At 38.7% G+C, this 27,857-nt stretch overlaps 2 protein-coding genes across 6 annotated transcripts in view; one reads left to right on the forward strand and one right to left on the reverse strand.

Annotated features, from left to right (window-relative positions):
* On the forward strand, positions 1-18,583 carry DHX16 (DEAH-box helicase 16). 4 transcript variants are annotated; one of them, XM_003768889.4, is made up of 20 exons: positions 3-498; positions 1,652-1,893; positions 1,993-2,158; positions 2,500-2,556; positions 4,722-4,976; positions 6,263-6,466; positions 6,547-6,735; positions 7,173-7,283; positions 7,436-7,551; positions 13,250-13,460; positions 13,585-13,683; positions 13,848-14,000; positions 15,968-16,108; positions 16,246-16,408; positions 16,514-16,632; positions 16,778-16,845; positions 17,159-17,321; positions 17,417-17,578; positions 17,816-17,989; positions 18,356-18,583. In XM_003768889.4, the coding sequence occupies exons 1-20, from the start codon at positions 292-294 to the stop codon at positions 18,482-18,484; spliced, it is 3,129 nt and encodes a 1,042-aa protein (XP_003768937.1). In that variant the 5' UTR covers positions 3-291; the 3' UTR covers positions 18,485-18,583. The 4 variants fall into 4 exon arrangements, with proteins under 4 accessions (XP_012404339.1, XP_012404337.1, XP_003768937.1 ...); XM_012548885.3 differs by having other exon boundaries at positions 1-498; positions 17,816-18,403; XM_012548884.3 differs by having other exon boundaries at positions 16,246-16,632.
* C4H6orf136 (chromosome 4 C6orf136 homolog) overlaps positions 12,593-27,857 on the reverse strand; it is a 24,849-nt gene continuing 9,584 nt past the window's right edge. The window contains exons 2-6 of one of the 2 annotated variants that reach the window (XM_031965230.1): positions 20,526-20,927; positions 20,146-20,234; positions 19,281-19,481; positions 19,076-19,145; positions 12,593-13,482 (exon numbers count right to left, since the gene is read on the reverse strand). In XM_031965230.1, the coding sequence (XP_031821090.1) occupies positions 13,468-13,482; positions 19,076-19,145; positions 19,281-19,481; positions 20,146-20,234; positions 20,526-20,927 (777 nt within the window). In that variant the 3' untranslated portion in view covers positions 12,593-13,467. Of the gene's footprint in view, positions 13,483-17,751; positions 18,980-19,075; positions 19,146-19,280; positions 19,482-20,145; positions 20,235-20,525; positions 20,928-27,857 lie in introns of those variants that run through there. The other variant, XM_003768888.4, reaches the window with a different exon arrangement.

Below are 27,857 nucleotides of genomic sequence, written 5' to 3' on the forward strand. Positions count from 1 at the left end.
AACCCGGAAGTTTTGCTTGTTCTCAGCCCTACGAAAGTTCCCTTTTCGTTAACTGCCGTTTCCTGCTCATTTCCGTAGGTTCGGCAGGGAAATGCTGGGTGCCAGGGGCGACCGGCTTTGTGCTTTGGGGCCTTAAGGAGCCCCTCCCCCTCCTTGCTCGATTTTTTTTCCGGAGGGAGGAGGAACCTGCTTCGGAGCGCACGCGCCTCCGCCGCGGCTTTTGCAGTCGCTGCGGAGACCACTCGTGTCCGAGCTCTGGAAGGCGGAGCGGGCTGACGTTCCGAAGTCACCATGGCGACCTCGGCCGGATTGGAGCGCTGGGTGCAGGACGAGCTGCACACCCTGCTGGGCTTGAGCGAGCGGCATGTCGCGCAGTTCCTCATCGGCACCGCGAAGCGCTGCGTCACGGCCGATGAATTCGTGGAGCGATTGCGGGACACGGGGACCTTGGACTTCAGCGGGCCGGCTCGAGACTTTGCTCTGAGGCTCTGGGCCAAGGTGCTTCTCGGAACCCGGAGGGAGAGCCCGGGGCCAGGGACCGGGGAGAGAAGCCCGAGGCGGTGGGGGGTGAGGGTGGGGGTGGGGAAACTCTGGTCTGGCCCTTGTTGGCGGAACGACAGAAGGAGATGGTACTTACATCTCTCCACTGTGGTGAGGTCGAGGAGTTGTAAGTGGTCGTGAACCGTTCCGTAAATGCCGGTGAGGCTGCATCCGCGGGAACGGCCGTGATGGGGTTTACAGGGGAAGATGAAACGGGTTAAAGTAACGTGAAGGGAAAGCTTCAAGTCACAAAGAATACAGTAAATGTTTCGGTTTAGCATCAGTTTCAGGAACATTTATTGTCTTTCTACCCCTAGAAGAAATTGCAAAGTTTATGGGCCTTCCTGTTCTCTAGTCTTAGTTGGTTTAGTTGTGAGACAGAACACCAGTAATTTGCGTATATATAGTAAGTGATATTAAATTATGAAAGAGGGACCAAACAAAATGTCATGTGAAATTTAAAGGGAAGGACCAGTAAGGATCCAGGGATCAAGAAAAAGAGCCTCAACAGCTCATTCTCCTTCCTCCCCACACCGACTCTCACCCTGTCACCCCAACACACAACCGGGGAAGTTGTGGCCATAGGCTAGTGATAGCCCCTAAGAGTAGGGGATTCAGAAAGGCAAAAGACAACCCCTACTCTTAGGAGAGCTCACAGTTTAATGAGAGGGATACCTGGCTTGTGAAGATTAGAAAAGGAAATAAAATCTTTTCGTGAGAACTGAGGAATTATAGGGGAAGGGCATATAAAGAATAATGTGAGTTAAGTGCTTTAAGTAAGGTACTGAGATAGGCACTCTTTCTGTTGTTTGCTTGAATTTTGTTTTCTTTCCCAGTTTTTTTCTTCCTTCTTAATCAGATATTTCTTGTGCAGCAATATACATATTTTAACATATGTAACATGTATTGGACTACTTGCCATCTAGGGGAGGGGGTGGGGGGAAGGAGGGGATAATTTGAAACAGAAGGCTTTGCAAGGGTCAGTGTTGAAAAACTGCCCATGAATATGTTTTGTCAATAAAAAGCTTTAATTAAAAAAAAAAAAAAAGGTATTGAGATAGGCAAATGGAGCTAGCAGCTGATAGCCCTTTGTCATCCCTTCCTTTCCTAGGTTCCACGGAAAGCAGTTGTGGAAAGACCAGCCCGAGTAGCAGAGCGTGAGGCTTTGGCTTTGCTAGAGAAGAACCGTTCATACCAGCTTCTGCAGGAAAGTGAAGAGAGTGATGAAGAGATCCAGGGTCCAGTGAGAAGTGGATCCTTAAAAAAGAACAAGAAACGGAAACATCTTAGAAAGAAAACCCAGGAAGAGGACGACGAAGAGCAAGACTCTGAGGAGGACAAGAAAAAGGCAAGGTGAGGAGAATGGAGTTTGGGTAAGGAAACTAAGAGTTGTGATTCAGAATATGGTCAAGATTCTTTCTCTTGTTTCACCTACCATCTGCTGGTCTACAGAGTAAATGAGACCAACAAGAAGCAGAAACCAGAGTCAGAAGATGAGTGGGAACGAACTGAGAGAGAACGACTTCAGGACCTGGAGGAACGTGATGCTTTTGCTGAACGTGTACGAAAGAGGGACAAGGAGCGAACACGAAATATTTTGGAACGGTCAGACAAGAAGGTGCATAGTTGTTGCTATATCTTAAAACAATTTAAAAAGAGAAGTGGTAGCCAAAGAGAGCTTCTCTGTAGTTTCATATTCTTGATGCTCTTGTCAGATTTATGATCCCATAGATGGGAGTCCTCAGGAAGACAATTGGTTCTTTATAGCTCTGGGTTTGTTGTTATTCTGGCAAGTACAGGATTTCTTAAGCATCATTTTAGACATCTGTATTCAGACAGTTTTCCCCATAAGATACTATGACCCACTAATCTCTCTCCATGATCCATATATAGATGATCACCTATAGAGGTGAGGGTAGGAACTTGTTGCCTTACCTGCCTCCTTATTTCTCCTTCTAGGCATATGAGGAGGCTCAAAAGCGCCTTAAGATGGCTGAAGAAGACCAGAAAGCAATGGTGAGTCACATCCCCAAGGTATGTTGGGTCAAGATTAGACACCAAAAAAGATCTCCTGTGTGATATAATGGAAAGAAGACTGAACTTGGGAGTCAGAGGACCTAACAAACTCCAGCTTCTATTTAACCTTGGCAAGTCACTTAGCCATTTTGGGCCTTCTGTAATTCATTTGTAAAATGAGTTGAACTAGATGATTTATTATAGATTCTCTTACCTCTGCATGTCATATTCTAGCAGCTTTCAGATCTTGAGATAGTTGTAGCTGAGAGTTAGGATTACATGTAGTCACTGTAGCAAGAATTACAAAGGATAATCATGGAAACTACTTTCTACAGAGGAGATAAACTTCTCTTGGAGATTGTTATGTCATTGATGAGCATTAGCTCAGCATTCAAAAAAGGAGTAGCTGGATAGATGTCAAGGTATACTGGCTGTGGAGTCCTCTGCCTAATCATTCAGTCTGGGCAAGCTGATCTTTCTATTCTTATGAGATACAGTAGAAAATGTACTAGATTCTGAAGATCTGGATTGGAATCATGGCTTCATTAACTACATAAAAGTCTCATTCTTTCTAACTTTATATTCTTTATCTCTGAAATGAGGATGACACTATTGTGGAACTCATATCATGGACTTATTTCTAGGTTAAAATAAAATAATTGAGGAAAAGGAATTTATAACCATAAGGTACCATTAAAATGTTTTCTTCTAAAAGGGTTGCTACTTCTGTATTCATTAAGTACTATTCTGATCTGATTTCCATCCTAAATAAGTCCTTCTGTTAAGTGTTGTTATATGAATTTGTATAGTACAATAAGCTTTCCCAAGCCTTGCTCACCCCTCAACAAATAAACTCCAGCAAAAATAGGAAACCAATCTTATTCTCTCTTGAAAAAAAAAGACTTTCCCCCATCTTTGATACACAAATTTAAGTGCCTTATGCAGTGCTTTATGTAGATTAGGCATTTGAAACAGGTCTGTTGAATTTAATTGAACTTGGAATTTTGACATTTTTTGAGGAAAAGAACAAGAGAGTGAGCAAGAGACAAAAGGACAGAAACATCTTATTGGTCTTGAGATTTTTATCAATCTGATACCACCATCTATACAAAAAAGGAATTCCATGAACTTTTGTCATCCCTCTGTGAAATAAAAAAAGATCAATCAATTTGAAAATTTTTATTTACCTCCATTGTAAAAAAAAGCTAGCCAATAAACTCATATGCTTATGCATTTGTTTCACTAGTGTAGTTCCCCTTTTTCAATTCCAGTTGGCAACTCTTCTGTAATTTATGGTCATAAAGAATTGCCCGGGGCTCCAAGAATTAAATAATTTGCCCAGGGTTATACAGCCAATATATGTCTGAGTCTTGGTTGAATAACCTGTGATATAAGGCTATGAAACTAGGAGAAGCTAACACTACTCCGTTCACATTTCATTACATTCTCTCAAGAATTTGGACTTTATTCTGTTCCCACCTGTTTTTGTAGTTTGGGAAAAGGGAAATCCCATCTGATATTCAGCAATCAAAAGATATGGCTTGAAAGTAGTATTGAAGATGTGATCATCTGATTTTTCTTGTGCAGCATGATAAATGTGGAGATATATCTAGAAGAATTACACGTATTTAACCTATATTGGATTACTTGCTGTCTAGAGTAGGGGGAAAGGAGGGAGAAAAATTTGGAACACAAGGTTTTTCAAAGGTGAATGTTAAAACTATCTTTGCATGTATTTTGAAAATTAAAGATTCTTTTAAAAAATATGATCATTCAGCAGCTTGAGAGTGATTGTAGGACAAAGACAAACACTGTCTGAAATACCATTTGAGTAATTAGTTATAGTAAAAATATACTTTATCACAGGAGGAAGTATAGAACTGTATAGAACAACTGTAGTATAGAAGAATTTCTTACAGTGCAGAGTGAAAGAATTTTATATATATATTATAATGGAAGGGATTATGGTCAGATTGCATGACAGACTTTTTTTTCTTTTTCCCAGGAAACCCCAATTTGACCTAGAAAGGCTATAGATAATAGGAGACATTAAACTCCCTTTCGGATTTTATACTTATCTATTTCATGTATGAAATCAGGAAAAGTTAAGTATTTGTGTATATGGTGAGATCTGCCTCTGAACAGATGCTTTCTTCCTAATACAGATACCTGAACTCCGAAAGAAATCTAGGAGAGAGTATCTTGCAAAGCGGGAACGTGAGAAACTGGAGGATCTGGAGGCAGAGCTGGCAGATGAGGAATTTCTTTTTGGAGATGTGGAGCTGAGCCATACTGAAAGACAGGAACTCAAATATAAGAAGAAAGTACGGGATCTGGCCCGAGAGTACAGGGCAGCTGGAGAGCAAGAGAAGCTAGAGGCAACAACTCGATACCATATGCCAGAAGAAACTCGTGGACAAGTAAGGGAAAAGGAAAGGGGATTGGTAGCTCTGGATCTCAGGAAAAGAAGGAAAGCTTGCACAGGATTATTTAAGGGTGGAGATTGTGATCAGGGACCAAATATCTGTATCATTTGTTCTCTCTTTCATGCTGACCTTGTTGAAGTTTAGGGTTTTTATAGACACCTTTATTTTTTTTTTCAGCTCTCACCCTCATAGAAACCTCTGTGTAACTAAAGAAATGAGTAAGCCAAACTGATACAATGATTGGTCTAATAGTCTGTTCCATCTTTAATCATCTGCTTGTACTGTCATCCCATCCTGATTTGCCCTCAAAACCTCCAAAAGTGGTTTCCTCATTTGCTCTCTGGCATTGTAGTGATATTAAATCCGAATCCAGATGCCTTTTAATATTGCATTTGGTTTTGATGGATTTTTTAAAATTACGCCTAGACTTTGACATGTATGGATGCCCTCTACCTCAGTCTCTGTTTTTTTTTTTTTTCTTAATATTTTTTCCAGTTACATTTAAAACAATTTTTTTTACATTTTTAAAAACATTTTAAGTTCTAGGTTCTGTCCTTATCCTGATTCCAAATTTCCATTAAGAAAATATATGTGAAATGATTTAAAAACATTTCTTTAGAAGTCATAGTGTGAAAGAAAAGTTTTCCCACCCTAATTTAAAAAACTCTCAAGAAAAATAAAGTTTAAAAAAAAAGTATGATTCAATCTGTATTCAGTCAATTGAATTCAGTCTGTATTCAGACACAATCAGTTTCTTCTCTGAGTATGGATAGGATTTTTCATCATTTAATTGTGGATCATTTTATTCTGAGAATAGCAAAGTCATTTATCAAAATAGCAGAGGTCATCTCAGAACATTGCTATTACTTTGTGTACAGTATATTTCACTTTGAGTTCATGAGATCTTTCCAGGTTTTTTCTTTTTTCTGAGAACATCCTGCTCAACATTTCTTATAGAATAATATTCCATGACAATCACATGTCGCAGTTTATTCAGCTATTCCCCAATTGATGGGCATTTTCCTTTTTTTTTTTTTTTCCCCCTTAGAGCTTCTACAAATATTTTTGTACATATAGGTCCTTTTCATTTTTTTTTTTTTTAAATCTCTTGGAATTCACATCTAATAGTGGTATTGGATCAAAAAATATGCATGAATTTGTAGTCCTTTGGGTACATATAATTCATCTTTTGATCATTTATCAATTGGGGCATAGCTCTTAAAAAAAAAAAAATTAACTTAGTTCCCTCTGTTTGCATCTCGGTCTCTTTCATCCCTTAGCCAACTCGTAGAGCAGAACTGGTGGAAGAAGAGTCAGGAGCTCCAGGCGAGGAGCAGAGGCGTTGGGAGGAGGCTCGTTTAGGGGCAGCTTCCCTCCGATTTGGAGCAAAAGATGCTGCCCCCTCTGAGTCCAAGTATCAGCTGGTGCTAGAAGAAGAGGAGACCATTGAATTTGTCAGAGCCACTCGGCTTCAGGGTGATGAGGTCAGAAAAGGATTATGAGGGTGGAATCTGGAAGGAAAGGTGAATTGGAGTCTAGAGCTCTCAACTTTTACTCTCCTTAGGAACCATCAGCTCCACCCTCTTCTGGGGACCAACAGAAGGAATCAATCCAAGCTGTTCGACGTAGTCTTCCTGTTTTCCCATTCCGAAATGACCTTCTTGTTGCCATTGCCAACCATCAGGTCCTTATCATTGAGGGTGAAACAGGGTCAGGGAAGACTACACAGATTCCCCAATACCTCTTTGAGGAGGTAGGACATTACCTGCTCCCACCACTTGCTTGTTATTCTTAGCCTTCTATGGAAGATACTTTCCTGATGTCCCTCCCCAAGTAGCCTCTTGCCTTCCTAAATGTTGAAGAACTAGGGGTCCACTGTTTTAATTCCTGTTTTTTTTCTTCCTCTTTTTTCATTATCCTTTGTCCACTTTTTCTTTCTCCTTTTTTACTCCCTCTCCTCTCTGCTTCTTGCTCTCTCAATCCTTAGAACCATTTGAATGTTAAGGACTAGGGCTGTCCATAGTCAAGTAAGGACTTCTTCAGAGGATCCTAGGCCCAACTTGCCTATGTTATCTATATCTTGAATCTTGCAAAGCCTTCTTTAATTCTTTGGGGGGAATACAACAATGGGAAGAAGCCTGGACATTTTCCACTTCCTCAAACTCTTATTACTCCCAACATTTATCCCAGGGTTACACACAAAAAGGAATGAAGATTGCCTGCACCCAGCCTAGGAGAGTGGCAGCCATGAGTGTGGCAGCTAGAGTGGCCCGGGAGATGGGGGTGAAGCTGGGAAATGAGGTGAGCTCCATTGTGACAGAAATTGTGTGAAGAGTGTGTTTCTCTTTCTCCTTTTCCCTCAGGAACTCATGTATCATATTTTCTCTTTCTCCAACTTCCTGTTCTTAATTATCCAAAATTTTTTTCAATTTTACATTCTCACCTGTCCCTAGGTTGGCTATAGTATTCGTTTTGAGGACTGCACCTCAGAACGGACTGTTCTTAGATACATGACAGATGGGATGCTTCTGCGAGAGTTCCTTTCTGAGCCTGACCTTGGAAGTTACAGGTAGTGAATTTCTGTCTCTTGTTTAACAAAAGCTCTCTTTTTAGAGCTACTACCAGTGTTTTTTCTTCCTTTTTTTTCTTTGGTGCTTTAATATCTTCTCAATCTGTTTCAAGTTGTCTTAGAATTAGCTTCCTCATGTCTAAAGATATGTAGATAAGACTTGGAGGATGTCAGTAATATTACCAAAGCCCTCTCTCTCTCCCTTCACCAAAATCTCATCCTTTGTATAAACTGGAGGATTATAGAGTTAAACATTTTGAAAATTTCCCACATCTTTAGGAGATTTTCTGAGAAATTTACACAGAATCAACAAGAATAGAAAGGACCCTGGGGCTCCTGCTAGTTGCTTTTAGAAGTGCCAATTCATATCCATGAAGAATTACAAATGAAGACATGAAGCTGGGATGAGTTGAGAGGTTTAACCAGGAAAATAGAATTGTAAGCAAACAGTCTGTGTCAGTGGTCAAGAGTAGATAAACTAAGTCTTTAAATTTAGTATCAAAGCCTTCTCATTGCAGAATGCTCTTGTGTGGTGTTCTTTTCTATAATATATGATGGCTTTCTGTGGGAGCAGGTTTCTTGGGGATGTTTTCTGGAGGCAGCCTTAGTATCAGTTCAAAGTAATAATCACTTCAAATGCAGCCAGCTGATAAAATCCAAACGTTTATTTTCTCCTTCCAAGTCTTGTCTTTTTCCTTGGGCCTGGTTAGCTTTCTTAGGGGCCTCTCTCCCTCCTTGGTTCCAAGAGCTCTTGCAGCTTGTCTTTTTTCGCCTCCAGCTCCCTCTGAATCTTGGTCCTCCTCCTCTCCTCCTCTGATTGTTCTGCCCTGCCTGACTGCAGTCTCTAGCTTGTCAATCTTCCGAACTGACTGACTAACTGAAGCTCAAAGAGCTTCTTATATATGATCTCTTAAAGGTGTGAACCCAAAGGTTGAACTCCTCCTCTGAGAGAGTGGGATTGTGGGTTTCTGACTTGTGAATCTCCTGAACTTGTGAACTCCAATGTGTGAGCTAATGTGTGAACTCTCAAAGGTGTGAGCTCTAATGTGTGAATTCTCCTAAAGGTGTAAATCCTAAGCACGCAAAGCATTGTTTCCATCAACTCTAATGACTTAACACTTTGTAAGGATTCTAACACTCTTGGATTTCTGAGGTGAAGTCAGTTAGGAAGATGTTAACCATTGTTAATTTACCAATAGCCTTTATTGTCATTTAACCTAGGATACTTCCATTAGAATGTTTAAAAATGTTTTCTTGATGCTATTTTAAAAAACATTTGTCACTTGCCAGTAGTAATTTGCTATTCTATCTTGTAACATCCTTTCTAACAAAGGAACATAAATACAAATCAAAACATGGACTATATCAATGTATAGCAACATTCTTTATTCATCCCATCACTTTCTACTAAGAAGTTTGAGGAATACGTTCCATCATTGATCACGATTGGTTCTTATATTAATCTGAGTTTTTATGTATTTTAGTATTATTTTTCTTTATATTATTGGAATGACTATATATTTTTTGGGTTCTGCTTTCTCTATTTTATCATTCATATAAATCTCAAATTTTCTTGTGTTCCTGTGACTCTTCTATAAAATATTATGCCATTACATTAATATGTCATGGTTTGTTGAGTAATTCCCCCAAAAGTGGGCAAACCGTTTTTTTTTTTTTTTTTTTTTTTTTTTTTTTGATATTTCATAAAGTATGATGTGTAAATAATGGGATTTCTACCTTCACTTTTTACTTTCTTGGGATACCATACCCCAGAGCCTCATTGTCCTAACCTTTTGCCATTATTTCCCCTGAGTTCTTTCTGAAAACAGCCATGGACTTAAATAAGGCCTCCACAGACATTCTATCTTTAGGCAGGAAGACTGATTCATCCAGTTTTCTGGATGTTGGCAAATGTTGCTACTATGAATTCCCCTGCCTTCCAGCCAGTGTGGTCCTTTATTCTTACATATAGTTTTTAGCTATAAAATAAGCTGCTCTGCATAGCTCTTTATTTCCAAAAACCCTCTGCAACATTTAAGCTTGTTCAGCCCTCCTCTTTAACCAACAATAAAAAACTGGGAAAATTTGAATGTAATAGGAAGCATTCAGCATTTAGAAATCAGAAAGCCAAATCTAGCTTTGCTATTTTTTGCTTTGGGCCCTTGGCTAACTTCTTTGCACCTTAGTTTAGTCATATATAAAATGGTAAATTGTACTAGGTGACCTTTGAGGTCCCTTCTAGCTCTCAATGCCAAATAGGTTTTTTCCTTACATTTTTAAAAATAGCTTTTTATTGACAAAACATATGCATGAGTAATTTTTCAACAGTGACCCTTGCAAAGATTTAAAAAAAAATTTTTTTTATTATAGCTTTTTATTTACAAGTTATATGCATGGGTAATTGTACAGCATTGACAATTGCCAAACCTTTTGTTCCAATTTTTCCCCTCCTTCCCCCATTCCCTCCCCCAAATGGCAGGTTGACCAATACATGTTAAATATGTTAAAGTATAAATTAAATACAATATAAATATACATGTCCAAACAGTTATTTTTCTGTACAAAAAGAATCGGACTTTGAAATAGTGTACAATTAGCCTATGAGGGAAATCAAAAATGCAGGCGGACAAAAATAGAGGGATTGGGAATTCTACGTAATGGTTCTTAATCATCTCCCAGAGTTCTTTCACTGGGTGTAGCTGGTTCAGTTCATTACTGCTCCATTGGAACTGATTTGGTTCATCTCATTGCTGAAGAGGGCCAGGTCCATCAGAATTGATCATCATATAGTGTTGTTGTTGAAGTATATAATGATCTCCTGGTCCTGCTCATTTCACTCAGCATCAGTTCATGTAAGTCTCTCCAGGCCTTTCTGAAATCATCCTGTTGGCCATTTCTTAATATAATAATATTCCATAATATTCATATACCACAATTTATTTAGCCATTCTCCAATTGATAGGCATCCATTCAGTTTCTAGTTTCTGGCCACTACAAACAGGGCTGCCACAAACATTCTTGTACAAACAGGTCCCTTTCCCTTTTTTAGTATCTCTTTGGGATACTAAGCCCAGTAGTAACTGCTGGATCAAAGGGTATGCACAGTTTGATAACTTTTTGAGCATAGTTCCAAACTGCTCTCCAGAATGGTTGGATGTATTCACAATTCTACCACCAATGTATTAGTGTCCCTGTTTTCCCACATCCTTTCCAACATTCCGCATTATTTTTCCCTGTCATTCTAGCCAATCTGACAGGTGTGTAGTAGTATCTCAAAGTTGTCTTAATTTACATTTCTCTGATTAATAATGACTTGGAGCATCTTTTCATATGGCTAGAAATAATTTCAATTTCATCTGAGAATTGTCTGGTTCATATCCTTTGGCCATTTATCAATTGGAGAATGGCTTGATTTCTTATAGAGTCAGTTCTCTATATATTGTGGAAATGAGGCCTTTATCAGAACCTTCAATTGTAAAAACATTTTCCCAGTTTATTGCTTCCCTTCTAATCTTGTTTGCATTCATTTTGTTTATACAAAGGCTTTTTAATTTGATGTAATCAAAATTTTCTATTTTGTGATCAATAATTATCTCTAGTTCTTTGATCACAAATTACTTCCTCCTCCACAAGTCTGAGAGGTAAACTATCCTGTGTTCCTCTAATTTATTTATAATCTCATTCTTTATGCCTAAATCATGGACCCATTTTTTTTTTTCTTGGAAAGACATATTTACTTATGCAAAGTGAAGGGAGCAGAACCAGGAAAACATTGTACACAATGTTATAGCAATACTGTATGATTATCAGTTGTGAATGAATTAGCTATTCTCAACAATACAATGATCCAAGATAGAAATTATTCACGATGAAAAATGCTATCCATATTCAGAGAAAGTACTGATGGAGTTTTTTTTATTTTTTTTTTATTTTTATTTAATAGCCTTTTATTTACAGGATATATGCATGGGTAACTTTACAGCATTAACAATTGCCAAACCTCTTGTTTCAATTTTTCACCTCTTATCCCCCACCTCCTCCCCCAGATGGCAGGATGACCAATTCATGGACCCATTTTGATCTTATCTTGGTGTATGGTGTTAAGTGTGGGTCCATGCCTAGTTTCTGCCATACTAATTTCCAGTTTTCCCAGTAGTTTTTGTCAAATAGTGAATTTTTATCCCCAAAGTTGGAGTTTTTAGGTTCGTCAAACTTGCTAGATTGCTATAGTCATTGACTATTTTGTTCTGTGAACTTAACCTATTCCACTAATCAACTAGTCTATTTCTTAGCCAATACCAAATAGTTTTGGTGATTGCTGCTTTATAATCAGTTTTAGATCAGGTACAGGTAGACCACCTTCTTTTGATTTTTTTTCATTTCAGTTCCCTTGAAATTCTTGGACCTTTTGTTTTTCCAGATGGATTTTGTCACTTTTTCTAAGTCATTAAAATAGTTTCTTGAGAGTCTGCTTGGTATAGCACTAAATATTTGCTCGACCTATCCAAGAGCAGTTAATATTTTTCCAGTTGTTCAGATCTGACTTTGTGTGGAAAGTGTTTTGTAGTTTGCTCATATAGTTCCTGACTTTCCCTTGGCTGATAGATTCTCAAATATTTTATACTATCAACAGTTATTTTAAATGGAATTTTTCTTTGTGTCTCTTGCTGTTGGATTTTGTTGATGTATAAAAATGCTGAGGATTTATGTGGATTTATTTTGTATCCTGAAACTTTGCTAAAATTGTGGATTATTTCTAATAGCTTTTTAGTAGAATCTCTGGGGTTCTCTAAGTATACCATCATTATCATCTGCAAAAAGTGATAATTTGGTTTCCTCATTACCTACTCTAATTCCTTTATCTCTTTCTCAACTCTTATTGCTGAAGCTAGTGTTTCTAATACAATGCTGAATAGTAATGGTGATAGTGGGCAATCTTGTTTCACTCTGATTTTATTGGAAATGGTTCCAGTTTATCACCATATGATGCTTACTGATGGTTTTAAATAGATAATGCTAAATAGTTTTTGACTAGTCTCCCATCATTATCAATTACATAATGTTTGGAGATTTACAGAGCACTTTCTTAGGATGTATTTCCAAGAACTTTCTGCTTCCACTGCTTTGGTCTTTCCCTCCCAGATTTTATTAAAAATTTTTTTTGACTAGGTGAAAGGAATATTCTTTGCTTCAATTGCTGCCTAGTCTTAATCACCGAATAGGTGTGGCATCAGTCAAACTGAGATCTGTTGAAGACTATTAAAAAGCTAAAGCCATCTCTAGTCCTTATCTGTATGTGGCCCCTGGACTGAAATGACTCTGGAAAGGAAAGTGAGGCAGGTGACCTTCCATAGCCCTCCAGCACTTAAATCCTGCTCACTTGCATGTCATGGCATCATCTCCCTGATGTCATGGTCTTCTTCAAGAACTAAAGAAAAACATTTCCTTGCCAAGACCTGGCTTCATATCTTCCTGATACTATCTAACCTCATGAGAGTTAGCTTAATTTTTTGATAGTTCTTTTCAGCAAACATTTATCAAGCAGCTATCTTTTCCCCTAGTTCCAAGCATTTTCCCAACAGATTTTCTTAGGGACCCAGACTCCCAGTCCTTGGCTCTTTGTTTCAAGCTTTTTTGCTCCCTTATGTGTCCCCACTGCTTGATCTCTAGCTTTTTATAAATTTTCTCTTTACTGCAGTGTGGTAATGGTGGATGAAGCTCATGAACGGACTCTGCATACAGACATACTGTTTGGGTTGATCAAGGATGTTGCTCGATTCCGCCCCGAACTCAAGGTTCTGGTGGCTTCTGCCACACTGGATACTGCTCGATTCTCAGCTTTCTTCGATGATGCTCCTGTTTTCCGGATCCCTGGCCGCAGATTTCCTGTTGACATCTTCTATACCAAGGTACCTCCTAGGGAAGGGAAATCTGGAGAGGCGGGTAGAAAGGTTGAAGGGGCAAGATTGGGGGACAGAATCTGTAAAGACTCTGATTTTTAGTTTTTACCCCTTGACTTCTTGTGATCCACAGGCTCCAGAGGCAGATTACTTAGAAGCCTGTGTAGTATCTGTGCTGCAGATCCATGTCACTCAGCCCCCTGGGGACATTCTGGTATTTCTGACTGGACAGGTGAGCCATGGAAAAAGAGGGGATAAGGCCCTTGTACCCTGGGGAAAAGGGCACAAGGATGAGATAGCTTTTTTTGGTTTCCTGTGACAGTACTCCTCCTTTCACATATTCCTCTCCCCTTCACACATTCCTCTTACCCTGCTTTACCCTCATCTTTACTATAGGAAGAGATTGAAGCAGCTTGTGAGATGCTACAGGATCGCTGCCGGCGCTTAGGCTCCAAGATCCGGGAGTTATTGGTGCTGCCCATTTATGCAAACCTGCCTTCTGACATGCAAGCTCGAATCTTCCAACCAACACCCCCTGGAGCACGAAAGGTTAGCCTAGGAGATTTCTTTCCTTCCTCCATTTCTCTCTCCTTGGAAATGTCCAAATTATAAGTCATAGGAATCAGGATTTAAAACTGGAAGGTGCCTTTCATGTTACTATAGATGAGGCCTAGAACTGTGATATGAACCCAAATTCCTTGGTTGGAAATTCAGTTTTTTTTTTCAGATATTATCACACTATTTTTCCACTCAGCAGTCTTAGGTACTGCCTTCCTTGAGATTTTGTCCTGAAAGTGGGTCAAATAAATTTTCTCAAAACTCATGCTATAAATCTCTGGTGTCAAATTTAAATAGAAATGGGAACTGGCTGGCTCTCTGTGGGCTCCCCATTGACTTTTAATATTTAATGCTATGTTTTATTATATTTTTATTTTGTTAAACATTTCCTTTTTGTTTTAATCTGGTGGCCATGTTTGACATCTTTGCTGTAAATCACTATGAAATTGACCTAAACAACTGTGTTATACTCATGTAGCTGGAGAATAGTTCTACAAGCTAACAGAATTTAACCTTCTATTGGAGGATAACACTGCATTTCAACTTGTAAATTCTGAAAGACATCTCTTCCTGTTGAAGCGGAATAAAGATCATTTCTTCCCCCAGTCCCCATTCTCTGACTCCCCAACCCCAGTCAGTGAGTGAGCACAGAGACCTGCAGTTTCAAAGTCATTGATAGTGGCCTAGGGTAGAGACAAAATGAATTATGAACAGAACAAGAATGGAAAGAAGCTAAGCAATAAGCAACCGAATGAGGAAAATTTCTGTTTCAAAAGAAAAGCAGACCAGCAGTCATGGTTACCTTATCATAGAAGAAAAGGAGGGCCTTTAAGGTGAAGATGACTTGGTGTCTGGGAAGGGTAGTGTTGGTTGGGGACCAAGATAGAGGGAACAAAGGAGAGGCAGATCTTTCTCCATGGCTTGGTACAGATTAGGCCTCAGAACTCAGTGAAGGAATAATTTGTATGTAAATGGTCTACTTAATCTTCGAGTGACATTGAGGGATCTGAGGAAATAAATGACACAGCAACTGCCTCAAAAAAGCTGAATGCCTAACTAGAGACAGGGCACGTGTGGGCACACACACAGAAAGATTATTAACAGAATATTAGAGAATAGAAATCACTGGGCTGAGTGTTTGAGAAGTAGGGTTGGAAGGAGTAGAATTTGGATAGGGAAGGTGTTCCAGGTAGGATGCAAAAGCTCTTGAGGAAAGCCAAACTGAACAACAGAATATTCTAGTTTGGTTGGAATGTGAACAGTGTTAGAGAAGTGAGAAATAAAGATTGTAGAAAGCGTTGATCTATGCTATTTAGATTTTATTGTCCTGGACAATGAAGAATTATGAAAATTTTTGACCAGAGAAAGTTAATGAAAATGGTGTTTTACAAAGATTAGTCTGCCAGCAGTACAGAATAGATTGGAATGGGTAATGTCTATGAATTCCCCTTTTCTTCCCAAGTCAAAATGTCCCTCCTCTATGTCCTCAAGTCAGATTCACCCTTCTTCCCACATCTGATCTTGCACTATTTTAACAACATTTAACTGTGACCCCAACCTGATATACTACACTAATATCTATCTCTCCTGTCTCTTCTCTCTCCTCAAACCCGAAGGTAGCTTTCAGGGTCTGCCTGAACATTCCATAACACATCAGTACCTTGCAGTTCATTTCCCTAAATACCATGGACTACCTTTTATCCCATATTTATCCTTCCAACCGATTTTACTCTGGATATTTAGGTAGGAAACTAAGAATTAAAATTTCACAAAACTTTATTTAAAGGTGAACAGCACATTGGTCAGTGGAAAAAAATACAAAGGTAGTTTATAAATAATCACTGCCCCTAAGGAGCTTACAATCTAAGTAGAATGAATAAAGTGGCTGAGATAGTGTCTCTTTGGGTGGGGTGTAGTTAATCAAGTGGATATCAGGTGACTCTTGTCTTTTTTCACAGGTGGTGGTGGCAACAAACATAGCAGAGACATCTCTGACCATTGAGGGAATTATTTATGTCCTGGACCCTGGTTTTTGCAAACAGAAGAGCTACAACCCCAGAACTGGCATGGAATCCCTCACTGTCACACCCTGTAGCAAGGTCAGGACCTTGAGGCAAGAGCACATGAGGAAAGGGACACTTGACCCCAGGAAGATTCAAGGGAGAGGGATCTCTGGAAGAAAAGGGTAGCAAATCACCTCCACCTCTTAAAATTCTTTAAATTGTCCTTTCTTTAGGCCTCCGCTAATCAGCGAGCTGGACGTGCAGGTCGAGTGGCTGCAGGGAAGTGCTTCCGCCTCTACACAGCCTGGGCCTATCAGCATGAGCTAGAGGAGTCCACAGTGCCAGAGATCCAGAGGACCAGTTTAGGCAATGTTGTCCTATTGCTTAAGAGTCTGGGTGAGCCAGATGGTGGAGTCTCCGAAGGGGTGGGTGAAAAGGGGAGAGCTGAAGTTAAGGCCAGAATTCTGGGACACAATCTTAATTCTCCCCTTTGCTCTTCAGGAATCCATGATTTAATGCACTTTGACTTTCTGGATCCCCCACCCTATGAGACCCTACTGCTGGCTCTTGAACAGTTGTATGCTCTTGGAGCGCTCAACCACCTAGGAGAGCTCACCACGGTCAGCAAGAATGGGAATGGAAATGGGGAAGAGATCAGAGGAGGGATGGGAGAGTTTAGGATCAGAATAGAAAGATGGAAGCTGTGGATCAATCTGAGGATTGTGAAAAATGGACCTAAATTATGTGTTTCTTCTTTTCTCTTAGCCTGGCCGAAAGATGGCAGAACTTCCTGTGGACCCTATGTTATCTAAAATGATTCTAGCATCTGAGAAGTGAGTGACCCCAACCTCCTCTGAAGCATGTTTATATCTACTTCCCTCTGTGTATTTATTCTCATTAAAACTGAGGGGTGTACTTTCCCCAGTACTATGTATTACATACCCTAATTAGGAACACATTTTTCAAGTTTCATATAGTTTCCTTATCTGTAATTCAAGTTGGAACTTTTATTCCTTATTTGTCCTCTACATTTGGGTTTACTACCATTATATTACTAGCAAAAGCCTTGAAGTAGAGTTCCCAACACATAATCATATTTTTGGGGGATTAGAAAAGGGATCTCAACTCTTTCTCTATTCACCTCAGGTATGGCTGTTCAGAGGAGATTCTTACAGTGGCTGCCATGCTATCTGTCAATAACTCCATCTTTTACCGTCCCAAGGACAAAGTTGTTCATGCTGATAATGCCCGTGTTAACTTTTTCCTGCCTGGTGGGGATCATTTGGTGCTACTAAATGTTTATACACAGGTTGGTAGAATTGGGGGTAAAGGAGGAAAATGACAGCTATGAAAACATCTGGTCTCAGTATGTTCCCAAACTCTCCCTACTTTTGTCTCCTCTAGTGGGTTGAGAGTGGTTATTCTTCTCAGTGGTGCTACGAGAACTTTGTACAGTTGCGTTCATTGCGTCGAGCCCGAGATGTACGAGAGCAGTTAGAGGGGCTTCTGGACCGTGTAGAAGTTGGGCTCACCTCCTGCCAGGGGGACTATATTCGTGTCCGTAAGGTCAACTTTCCATTGATCACTAATTATGCTGTCTTCCATATTTATCTTCCAGTAGTCTTAAGCAGAGTTTTCTCAGAATATTCTAAGAGGCTGTTGTGTATAGGATTTCCTCTACCCTACAAAGTTTTTATGACCAAGCTTTGTATCTGTTTAATGACTTATTTTCCTCTTTATTGGGGTGGCTGGGAGCGATGAAGGAACCAAATGGTTAGGTTTCTCTCGTGTCTCCCATTTCAGGCCATCACTGCTGGCTACTTCTACCACACAGCACGCCTGACTCGAAGTGGGTATCGCACAGTGAAGCAGCAACAAACTGTCTTCATTCACCCCAACTCCTCTCTTTTTGAGGAGCAACCACGTTGGCTACTCTATCATGAACTTGTTTTGACAACCAAGGAATTTATGAGACAGGTAAAACCATCAGATCCCTTTCCCATTGATTGGTGTCCCTCAAGTAGGCATATGGGAAAAGGCCATCATCCCAGTTGGTTTTTTTGTATTTTAAGAAAAGGCAAATACCTATGGGACCTGTTCAGAAATTTAGAAAGGAGACTCTTCTGGGTTAACTCCCATCTATTGCCTTCTCAAGAGCAATTCCCTTAAGATATTGAATCACAAGAAAAACTAGATCTTCTAGGCTCTGGCTTTTGAGGACTAACAGCAATGGCCCCAGTCTTTCTAAAAATGTTAGAATGTCTAAGTCTCCTTGATAGACACAATGAGGAAATTAGAAACTAATGTTGTGGGGTTTCATATTCTTCTTCCTTCTCTTACCAGGTTTTAGAAATTGAGAGTAGTTGGCTCCTAGAGGTGGCTCCCCACTACTACAAGGCCCGGGAGCTAGAAGATCCTAATGCCAAAAAAATGCCCAAGAAAGTTGGCAAGACCCGGGAAGAATTGGGTTAAGGGAACTATCTTTCCTTTAACCCCTCGAATTTCCTTTGTACAGATTTTTCTTGTTTTTTTTAAATGTTTCCCATTTATTAAAGATATTGAGAATTTTTATATTTGGACTAGTAGATAACATGGTTCACACATGCAGAGGAGTTACATTAAAGGTTTTTACATCCTCACTTAGTTTTAATATGTACAAGTTAAACTACACAGCATGAGATGGAAAATGGGTAAGAAAAGAAAAGATGGGGAGTTACGGATGAGGAGATTAGGCCTGCTACAGCCTTCCTACAATCCCATCCCCCTGTGCATAATAATGTGCTCAATGTAGCCTCTAGCTCCCCCAGAGCAAACACAGACCTATGCCCAAGTCCCCCTCATCCTTATTCAGGGCTTAGGACACAGATGTAAGCTAGCTTCTGCCTCTGGCTCTACCAAGCCCAGGGCTCCCAGGGCTCCCACCAGCAGCTTCTTGACGGGCATTGGAGGTGAATGTGAGGGCATCAGCTGGAAAGAGGGGAAGAGGAGGAAAGATTAATGTTGTGGGGGGTAGATGATGTTAAGAGTGTGTGTAAGATTACCCCACCATGAGTTCAAACTTACTTTATCCAGGCGATGACGATAAATGAGGCCTTCGGAATTAAGGTAGAAAGTAGAATAGGCATCGTATGTCCTATAGATAAGAAGAAGCTCAATGAGGGTTGAGATGGAAAGCTAAATTTATAGGTTTCTGAAGGAATAAGAACCTGGGAGAATTGAGATAATTAGAACTAGAAGCTTAGCTATTTAGGTTTTCCATTTCCCTCACCGGTAAAGCTCATCCTTATCCCGGCGGTAGAAACGCAGGAAGAGGAGATGGGTAGGCAAACCCACAAGTCGCCAACGGGCCTGTAGTGTCCAGTCTTCAGGGTGTTGGCTCAACCTAAGAACCTCCAGCTGTAGCTGAGCAAAATAATTCCAGGCCAGGAATCGGCAGAGGGTCAGTGACAGAATGTACCACGTGCGGCCTCTAGACAAAGGTACAATAAGTTAGGGACTCGGCCAATCACTGAGAAAGTATAAATGACAGTATCTCCCCTCAAAATAAATGGAGTTAGGATAAAAAGTATGTGGATAAGCCTTTAGAAGAGAATGGGTAAGTTAATACATACTTTGGGGTGAAGGAGGAGGCACAAGGGAAAGAATCAAAGATGAACAACATCTCTCAGAGACAGGATGAAACTCTCCCTTTGCATGTGTTACCAATTACAAAGTGCATAAACATTTGATTTTCAGTACAAAAACCAGAGGTAGATAGGATAGAAATCAACATATTACACATGAGGAAATGGGACTGGAGAAGTTAAGGGATTTGCCCCAAAGTTACCACACTACTTAGGCAATAAGCAGAATCTAGGTCTTTTGACATTTGTGCATTCTACTATATTTATAGGTTAAATTTTGTAGGACATTTGATATTTTGAAGAGAACAAAAAAAGAGGCAAGACCTGGTACCATCAATCACAGCCTGGAGTTAAGAAGGAAATAATTTCCTTAGGGAAAATTATCAGAAAAAGGAGAAATAACTGGGTCCAAAGACCGAAAGAAACAAAGGATTAGATAGTAAAGGACATTCTTGAGGGACTCCATATACAAGGACCCTCCATCCCTCCCCACCAGCATTCAGGTCTCACTTGGTTCGAATGTTCAGGATCTCATTGATGAATTCCACATCAGATGAGTAGAGGTTGTAATCATGGGAGCGAAGAAACAGGTTGGGGAGCTACAAGAAGGAACCAGGTCAATTTAGTTCTGAAGGTCAGGCTTCTGTCCTAGCCACCCAATAGTTCTCCCAACCTACTGGTTTTTCTATTTATTCACCTTTCTGAATGCTTTCTGAGATCATCCTTCCTATCATTCAACCTCCTACTTCCCCAATCTGATCTAGTAAGAGTTTATCTATTTGAAAATGTACATTATTAGAGAAATAAGACTCCCCTTCTTCATGACTCAAAAAAGCCCTGGACATCTTAAGGTTTGCCTAAACCTCACCACCCCCTTTCCCCTGACTCACCTCCTGCCTCAGTTTTTCATGCATGACAGCTAGGTGTTCCTCCATGCTGGGGTTACCTGATGAAGTGGCAGGAGCAGGATGAGGACTTCCAGGGGCCCGGAATGGGATCAGAGCCCCAGGGTGGGGGCAAGGCAATTCCTCAAAGAGGCTTCTAAGCCCATCTAGGCAACCCCCATGCAATCCTGGCCCTGGCTCATCCTCTCCCTTCCCAGAGGGAAGACCCATCCAGGGTGATATAAAAGCTTGGGCCTGAGGAAGGGGCTGTTGGGGAACTTGGGGGAAGAGTTGGCTGGGAGGGAATGAGAGAAGAGGAAGCCGGAGATGTGGAGACGCTGAGGGAGGAGTGATTGTTGGTGAAGTAAGCCACAAGGGTAGGAATGGTGGGGCCTGAGGGTATTGGTCCTATGAGGAAAAGAAAAGAAAAGAAACTGGTTAGAAACAGAGGAATTTGACTGGAAGGACAAATAAACTTTGTTTTTTTCATGTTTACCCATTATATGAGACGATTCAGCTCCCTCAACTAAAGTGGGCCCAAAGGCCAGCAATATTTGGGAGAGAATTATTGAGAATGAGTGGAAGTCAAAATCTAAAATCAACAGAGTCTACCTCATCCCTCTTTACTTCTCACTGCTACGCTAGTAGATATTCTTACTCCCTTACTCAGCCTATTCCAATAGTCTCTTTGAGCTATATTTTTTGACACTTTCTCCCCTCTCCAAACTGTCACACTATTTGTCAAATTATTTTCCTTATATACAAGTTTGGTCAAGTCAATCCTCTGCTCGAAAACCTTCAGTGTCTCTCAGTTTCCTGAATGAAATTCAAACTTTGCTCTTAATTCCACTGCTATGACTTAGCTTTCTGACTTCTTTCCCCATAAAGCCTATCAATTCTTAACATTAAGCTCTGTGCGATAGGAGCTAGGGAGATAGAACATTTTAAAAAGACCAAAGTCTCAACCCTTATAGACTGTATAAGATACAAACATAATTTAATACACATTACATGTGACTGCATCAGATGGTGCACAACCTGAACTGTGAGATTCAGGATGGGGGTGGGGTGGCTGGTCATCAGGGAAAATTTTCATGAAAGTGGTATCTAAAGGACAATATGAGTTCAAGATGTGATGATGGGAAGGGAGGGATTCTAGGCATAAGGAAAAGTGTAACTAAAGCAGAGGCATCAAACTATTCATGCAGCATCAGATTAAAATGTAACAAAAACATAACAGATGTTAATTTGTGGTTTTGTAAATCAATATGCAGCTCTCTAGCCAAAGGGATCCCTTTCTATTTGATTTGAACTCTTGGTTTAAACCAAAGGACCTTGGCTTAAACAGTGTAGTATTGTGAAAAGAATCCTAAATCCACAAAGAACCTGGGTTTGAATCCGGACTCTACCACGTCTGAAACATTAGGAAGCTATATAACTTCTCTGGGCCCTAGGCTCCTCACCTTAAAATGATGGAATCAAATTAGATGACACTAAGGTGAATTTTCTTCCAGCTAAAAATTTACGATCTTATGAGCATAAAATGATATGAGACAGCTGGAAAGGATGGTTCCAGATAAAAGTTTAAGAAAACAATTCTAACTTTAGTCAGGAACAAAGGAGAATGGCTAAAGAGTTCTTTTTTTTTTTTTTTTTTTTTTAATAGCCTTTTATTTACAGGATATATACATGGGTAACTTTACAGGATTAACAATTGCCAAACCTCTTGTTCCAATTTTTCACCTCTTACCCCCCCACCCCCCCCTAGATGGCAGGATGACCAGTAGATGTTAAATATATTAAAATATAACTTAGATACACAATAAGTATACATGACCAAAACATTATTTTGCTGTACAAAAAGAATCAGACTCTGAATTATTGTACAATTAGCTTGTGAAGGAAATCAAAAATGCAGGTGTGCATAAATATAGGGATTGGGAATTCAATGTAATGGTTTTTAGTCATCTCCCAGAGTTCTTTTTCTGGGCATAGCTACTTCAGTTCATTACTGCTCCATTAGAAATGATTTGGTTGATCTCGTTGCTGAGCCTAGATACTATTTTACAAGAAATCATCAAAGAGAACTGCCCAGATGTAATAGAGTCAGAAGGCTAAAGATTTCTAAACCAAATTAAAGTCCTAAGAAAGAATATTCTGATAGCAATATGACCACAACAGGAGAGAAAAGTTAATAAAGTTCAGATGGGTGGATGGTAATGAAGACCTTATACAAGAAACTCTGTACTGTGTAGAAGAAAGACAAAGGAGGGTATATAAACATGAAGTAGTCTACAGGATTTGATAAGTAATAGAGTATGGGATGTGAGCGTGTCAGACGATAATTCCAAAGTTACAAACATGAGAAACTGGGTAATTAGTCATGCTTCTAACAGATTCCATAAATCATATAGGAAGAGCACATTTAAGGAGAAAAATGTTTAGCTTGATTTTGAGTTTGAGGTCCAATGGAACATTCCACTGAAAAGGTCTTAAAGCTGGAGATGCAGGTTTAAATCAGAAGAGAGATATTGGGGAAGAAGGGTGGACAGAGAACAAGAGCAGGGAAAGGGATAGGATGACATTGCAAAATACTTATGTAATGCTTTCTTAAAGACTTGCAAATTTTGTTTTACATATATTATTTCATTTGACCATGTTATCTTCATAGAGAGGATTAAAAAGAAGCTGTGGGAGTAACAAGAAAAAGCATGTATGGAGAAAAGAACCCAAAGAAAGACCCAGGAAAAACAAGTGACATTAGGCAGGAAGAAAGGATAAAAAATCAGGAAGGAAATAGATAAGAGGAGAAAGAACAGAGTGTAAAGTTTTTGAAGTCAAAGTCAGGAAGACTAGGCAGTAGGAAGGAGTCAACTGTCTCTAGAGAAAGATGAGTGAATTTCTTTTTAAAAGGTGAAGGGCCTGAGGGGAATGAATTTGATGATTAGACCCTGGAGAAAATGGTTCAGAAAGACAGACATAGTGTCATTATTTCTGTAATTTGTTTCTATCATTTTATAAAATAATTTGGAATTGTTTTTTTTTTTTAACGTTAAAAAAAAAATCCATGTTTTGGAAAAATGTCTTCCTCCCATTGGTAGGTTATATTTCAAGGAATTAAAAGACAGAAATAAAGCTTCCAAAAATGCTAAAATAATCACAGAAACATTTTTTTGGTATTAAAGAACTGGAAATATTATAGATGTATATTGGCTGGGAGAATAGCTAAATAAATTTTATGAACTTTTCTGTGAAGTAGGTTATTACTACAATATCATAAAAAAATATTTAGAATTCACAGAAACATGAGAAACCAATATGAATTTATATGGAATGAAATATCAAGAAAACAATATACATGGAAGGAACTAAAAAAGTAATCAAATGCTGTAAAATTATAATAGCAAAATGATCCAAATAAAAGATAAGCAAATGAACCTTTTTTACACTTCTTTGCAAAGGTAGAAAATGACATGGCTATGGAATAATACATATATTATCAGACTTGGTTGTATGTTAGTTTTGTTGAACAGATTTTTTTCCTCTTTTTTATTCTTTGTTGCTGTGGATAGTTTGATGGTAGGGTTTGAAGGAGCCATATATTTGGAAATGAAGGTGTGATATCTAAACAAAAAATTAACAATTTTAAAAAATAAAAAATAAAAAAGTTCCTTGTTAGAGAAAGCAGTTTCAGTAAAGTGGTTGGGGTTGAAATCAGAGTATAAAGAAAAATGAGCAAAGTCCTAGGAATAGGTATAATTTAGAGTTTTCTTAGTGAACATTTATTAAAGTGTCTAACTGCCAGAATAATACATGTTAGGCACTGGGTAGAGACAAAATGAAACAATCCTTACCTTCAAGGGCTTTATATTCTATTGGTGAGAATCAACATTGACACATAGAAGTATATACAAAATAAAAATACAAAGTAATTTTTTGGCGAAAGACATGAGCCGTCAGGAGAGGGAATGAGAAAAGGTTTCATGTACAAACTAGCTACTGAGCTGAACTTTGAAGAAAATTAGTAATTTAAGAGGAAGGGATGAAATGTTGGTATGTTCCACACTTGGGAGATACTCTATGCAAAGGCCGAGAGAAAAGAGACAATGTTGTATGTGAGCAATAATGCTAGATCAAAGGGAATTAATGTATAACAAGCTGAGAAAGGTAGGATGGGGCCAGGTTATGATGAAAATGTATTTTATCCTAAAGGCAACAGAAAACCATTAAAGTTTATTGAAATGTTCAAGCTTATGCTTTTGGAAAATCATTGGTAAGTTCCTTTTAAGAGAAGATAATTGAAGAAGAAGGAATTAGAAACTTAACAGTAATTGTCCACTGTATGTGCAAGAATATTTGTGGCAGCCCTCTTTGTAGTAGTCAGAAACTGGAACCTGAGTGGATGCCCATCCATCAGTTAGAGAATGGCTAAATAAATTGTGGTATATGAATATTATGGAAGATTATTGTTCTGTAAGAAATGACCAGCAGGATGATTTCAGAAAGGCCTGGAGAGACTTACATGAACTGATGATGAGTGAAATGAGTAGGACCAGGAGATCATTACATATCTCAACAACAATACTATATGATGATCAATTCTGATGGACGTGGCCCTCTTCAACAATGAGATGAACCAAATTAGTTCCAATAGAGCAGTAATGAATTGAACCAGCTACACCCAGCAAAAGATCTCTGGAAGATGACTATGAACCACTACATAGAATTCCCAATCCCTCTATTTTTGTCTGCCTGCATTTTTGATTTCTTTCACAGGTTAATTGTACACTATTTCAAAGTCCGATTATTTTTGTACAGCAAATAACTGTATGAACAGATATACATATAGTGTATTTAACTTATACTTTAACATATTTAATATGTATTGGTCAACCTGCTGGGGGAGGGTGGGGGGAAAGAGGGGAAAAATTGGAACAAAAGGTTTTGCAATTGTCAACGCTGAAAAATTACCCATGTATATAACTTGTAAATAAAAGGCTATAATAATAATAATAATAAATATTCATTAGGGGAAAAACCCCGTAATTGTTCAGATGAGAGATGAAGTCCTGAACATTTAAGTAGAGAGAAAGGGAAGGATATAAGAAAAGTTCTGAAAGTAGACTCAAAAAGACTTAGCAACTAATTAGACATGGGGATGATAGGAGTCAAGGAAGAGAGTAAGACTGCAAATTTGAATGACTGGAAGTCTGGTACCATTGACAGATACAGGAAAAATCAAAGGATGGATAGTTGAGGGGGAAGAAAGGGAGATCAATAATCCTATTTTAGCCATGTTTGAAAGTTAGAGTTTGAAATACATTCCATATATCTAGCTGGAAATGCCCATAAGGCAAATGGAGCTAAAAACAGAGAAAAAAGTTGGATATACAGCTACAAATATAATTAGAGACATGAAAGTTGATGAAATCACCATGGGAGAGAATGTAGAAAGACAAAAGTGGATATAGCTATGAAATACACCAATAGTTAAAGAATGTAATAAGGATGATGATCCAGCAAAGAAAACTGAGAAAGAAACAGAGAGACAGGAAGTAGGCATGCCAAGTAAACTCAAGAGATAAAGAGGACCCAGGATGAAGGTAATCAACAGTGTCAAATGTTGCAGAGAAGTTGAAAAGGATGAAGAGTGAATAAAGGTCACCAGATCTGACAATTAAGAAATCACTGGTAATTCTGGGAGTAGTTTGAAAGGAGTGATGAGGTAGGAAGTCAGAAAGCAAAGAACTGAGAGGTAAGTGACAGAAATAGAGGTAAAGAGAGCAGAAATAATTTTTTTCCCTAGAAGTCTGGATGTGAAAGGGATTGGATGAATAAGGTCCAGAACAGAAACCTTTTTTTAAGACTCAGGAAAAAAAACAGACGAGACCAGCCAAGAGCTATTTTAGTAACAAGTAGTCAAGACACAATCTAAAAAAGAGAATCATTCCCCAAACACCTACCAGCAAAGCCTCAAAGAAAAACACAATTTGGACACAAGTTCAACTAGAATTTTAAATAAAGGAAGAGTTTAAAAAAAAACACAACATTATTTTATAAATAAGAGCACTTAACAAAACAATTTTTAAAAATTGAGAATGTTAAGACAAAAAAATTAAGAGACCTGAGAACTATAAAAGATAAGAATAGGGAAGAGAATAGAGAAGAAATATAAACCTTAACCAAGTAAAGGACTCCTTGAAAATTAGAATGCATCAATTAGAAGTTAATGAATCTATGAATCAACAAGAAATTCTGAACAAAGTTTTAAAAAATGGGGGAAAAAAGAAGAAAAATATAAGGTATTACATAAAAAACAAATCTAGAAAAAATCTTAAATCAATTAATTATTAAAAGTCACAACCAATAAAAAAGCCTAACTAGTCTATTTTAAGAAATCATACAAGAAAACTGACCAGAGGGACAGCTAGGTGATACAGTGGATTGAGCACTAGCCTTGAAATTAGGAGGACCTGAGTTCAAATCTGGTTTCAGACATTTAACACTTCCTAGCTGTGTGACAGTAGGCAAGTCACTTAACCGCAACTGCTTCAGCAAAAAAAAGGAAAGAAAAAAGAAAATTGACCAGATCTCTTGGAACTAGAGGACAACATAAAAACAGAAGGAATCTACCTTTTCTGAAAGAAACCTCCAAATAAAAATTCTCAGGAACATGATAGCCAAATGTAGATTTTCCAAATCACAGGAAAAATATGCAAGCAGCAAGAAAAAAAGAATTCAAGTATCAAAGGAGCCACAGTTAGGATCATACATTAACATAAAGAAGAAGAGACCTAGGTATGTAATATGCCAGAAAAATATAGGCTTACAACCAAGATTAACTTACCTAGCAAAGCCAAGTATAATCCTACAGGGGAAAAATGGATCTTTAATGAAATAGAGGACCTTCCAATCATTCCTGATGAAAAGACCAGAACTGCGCAGATACTCTGAAGTGCAAAACATAGGAGTCAAGAGAAAAATAAAAAGGTAAACATGAGCAAACAATTATAAAGGATTAAACAAGACAAATGGTTTCTGTTTTATTATAGATCATGGTATGTATCCTCTCAGAATCCTGTTATCATCAAGGGTCATAGAGGGTGTGTCTATTTAGACGGAGGGCCTGGAAATGATTTCATTATGTCTTGATGGTCTTAAAATAAGAATGGGAAGGGAAGGAACAGTGGAAGAGAAATGAGAGGAAAATTCTTACAAAATTGGAGTACCTAAGTAAAAGTCTATACAAAGGAGGAAGAAAAGTTATTGGGGTAGTGGGAAGATGGGTGAAACTTAAACCTTCCATTCTCATCTGATCTGCTCAAAGTAAAGAACTCC

This window comes from Sarcophilus harrisii, chromosome 4, assembly GCF_902635505.1.
Source record: "Sarcophilus harrisii chromosome 4, mSarHar1.11, whole genome shotgun sequence".
In the NCBI taxonomy this organism is placed as follows: domain Eukaryota; kingdom Metazoa; phylum Chordata; class Mammalia; order Dasyuromorphia; family Dasyuridae; genus Sarcophilus; species Sarcophilus harrisii.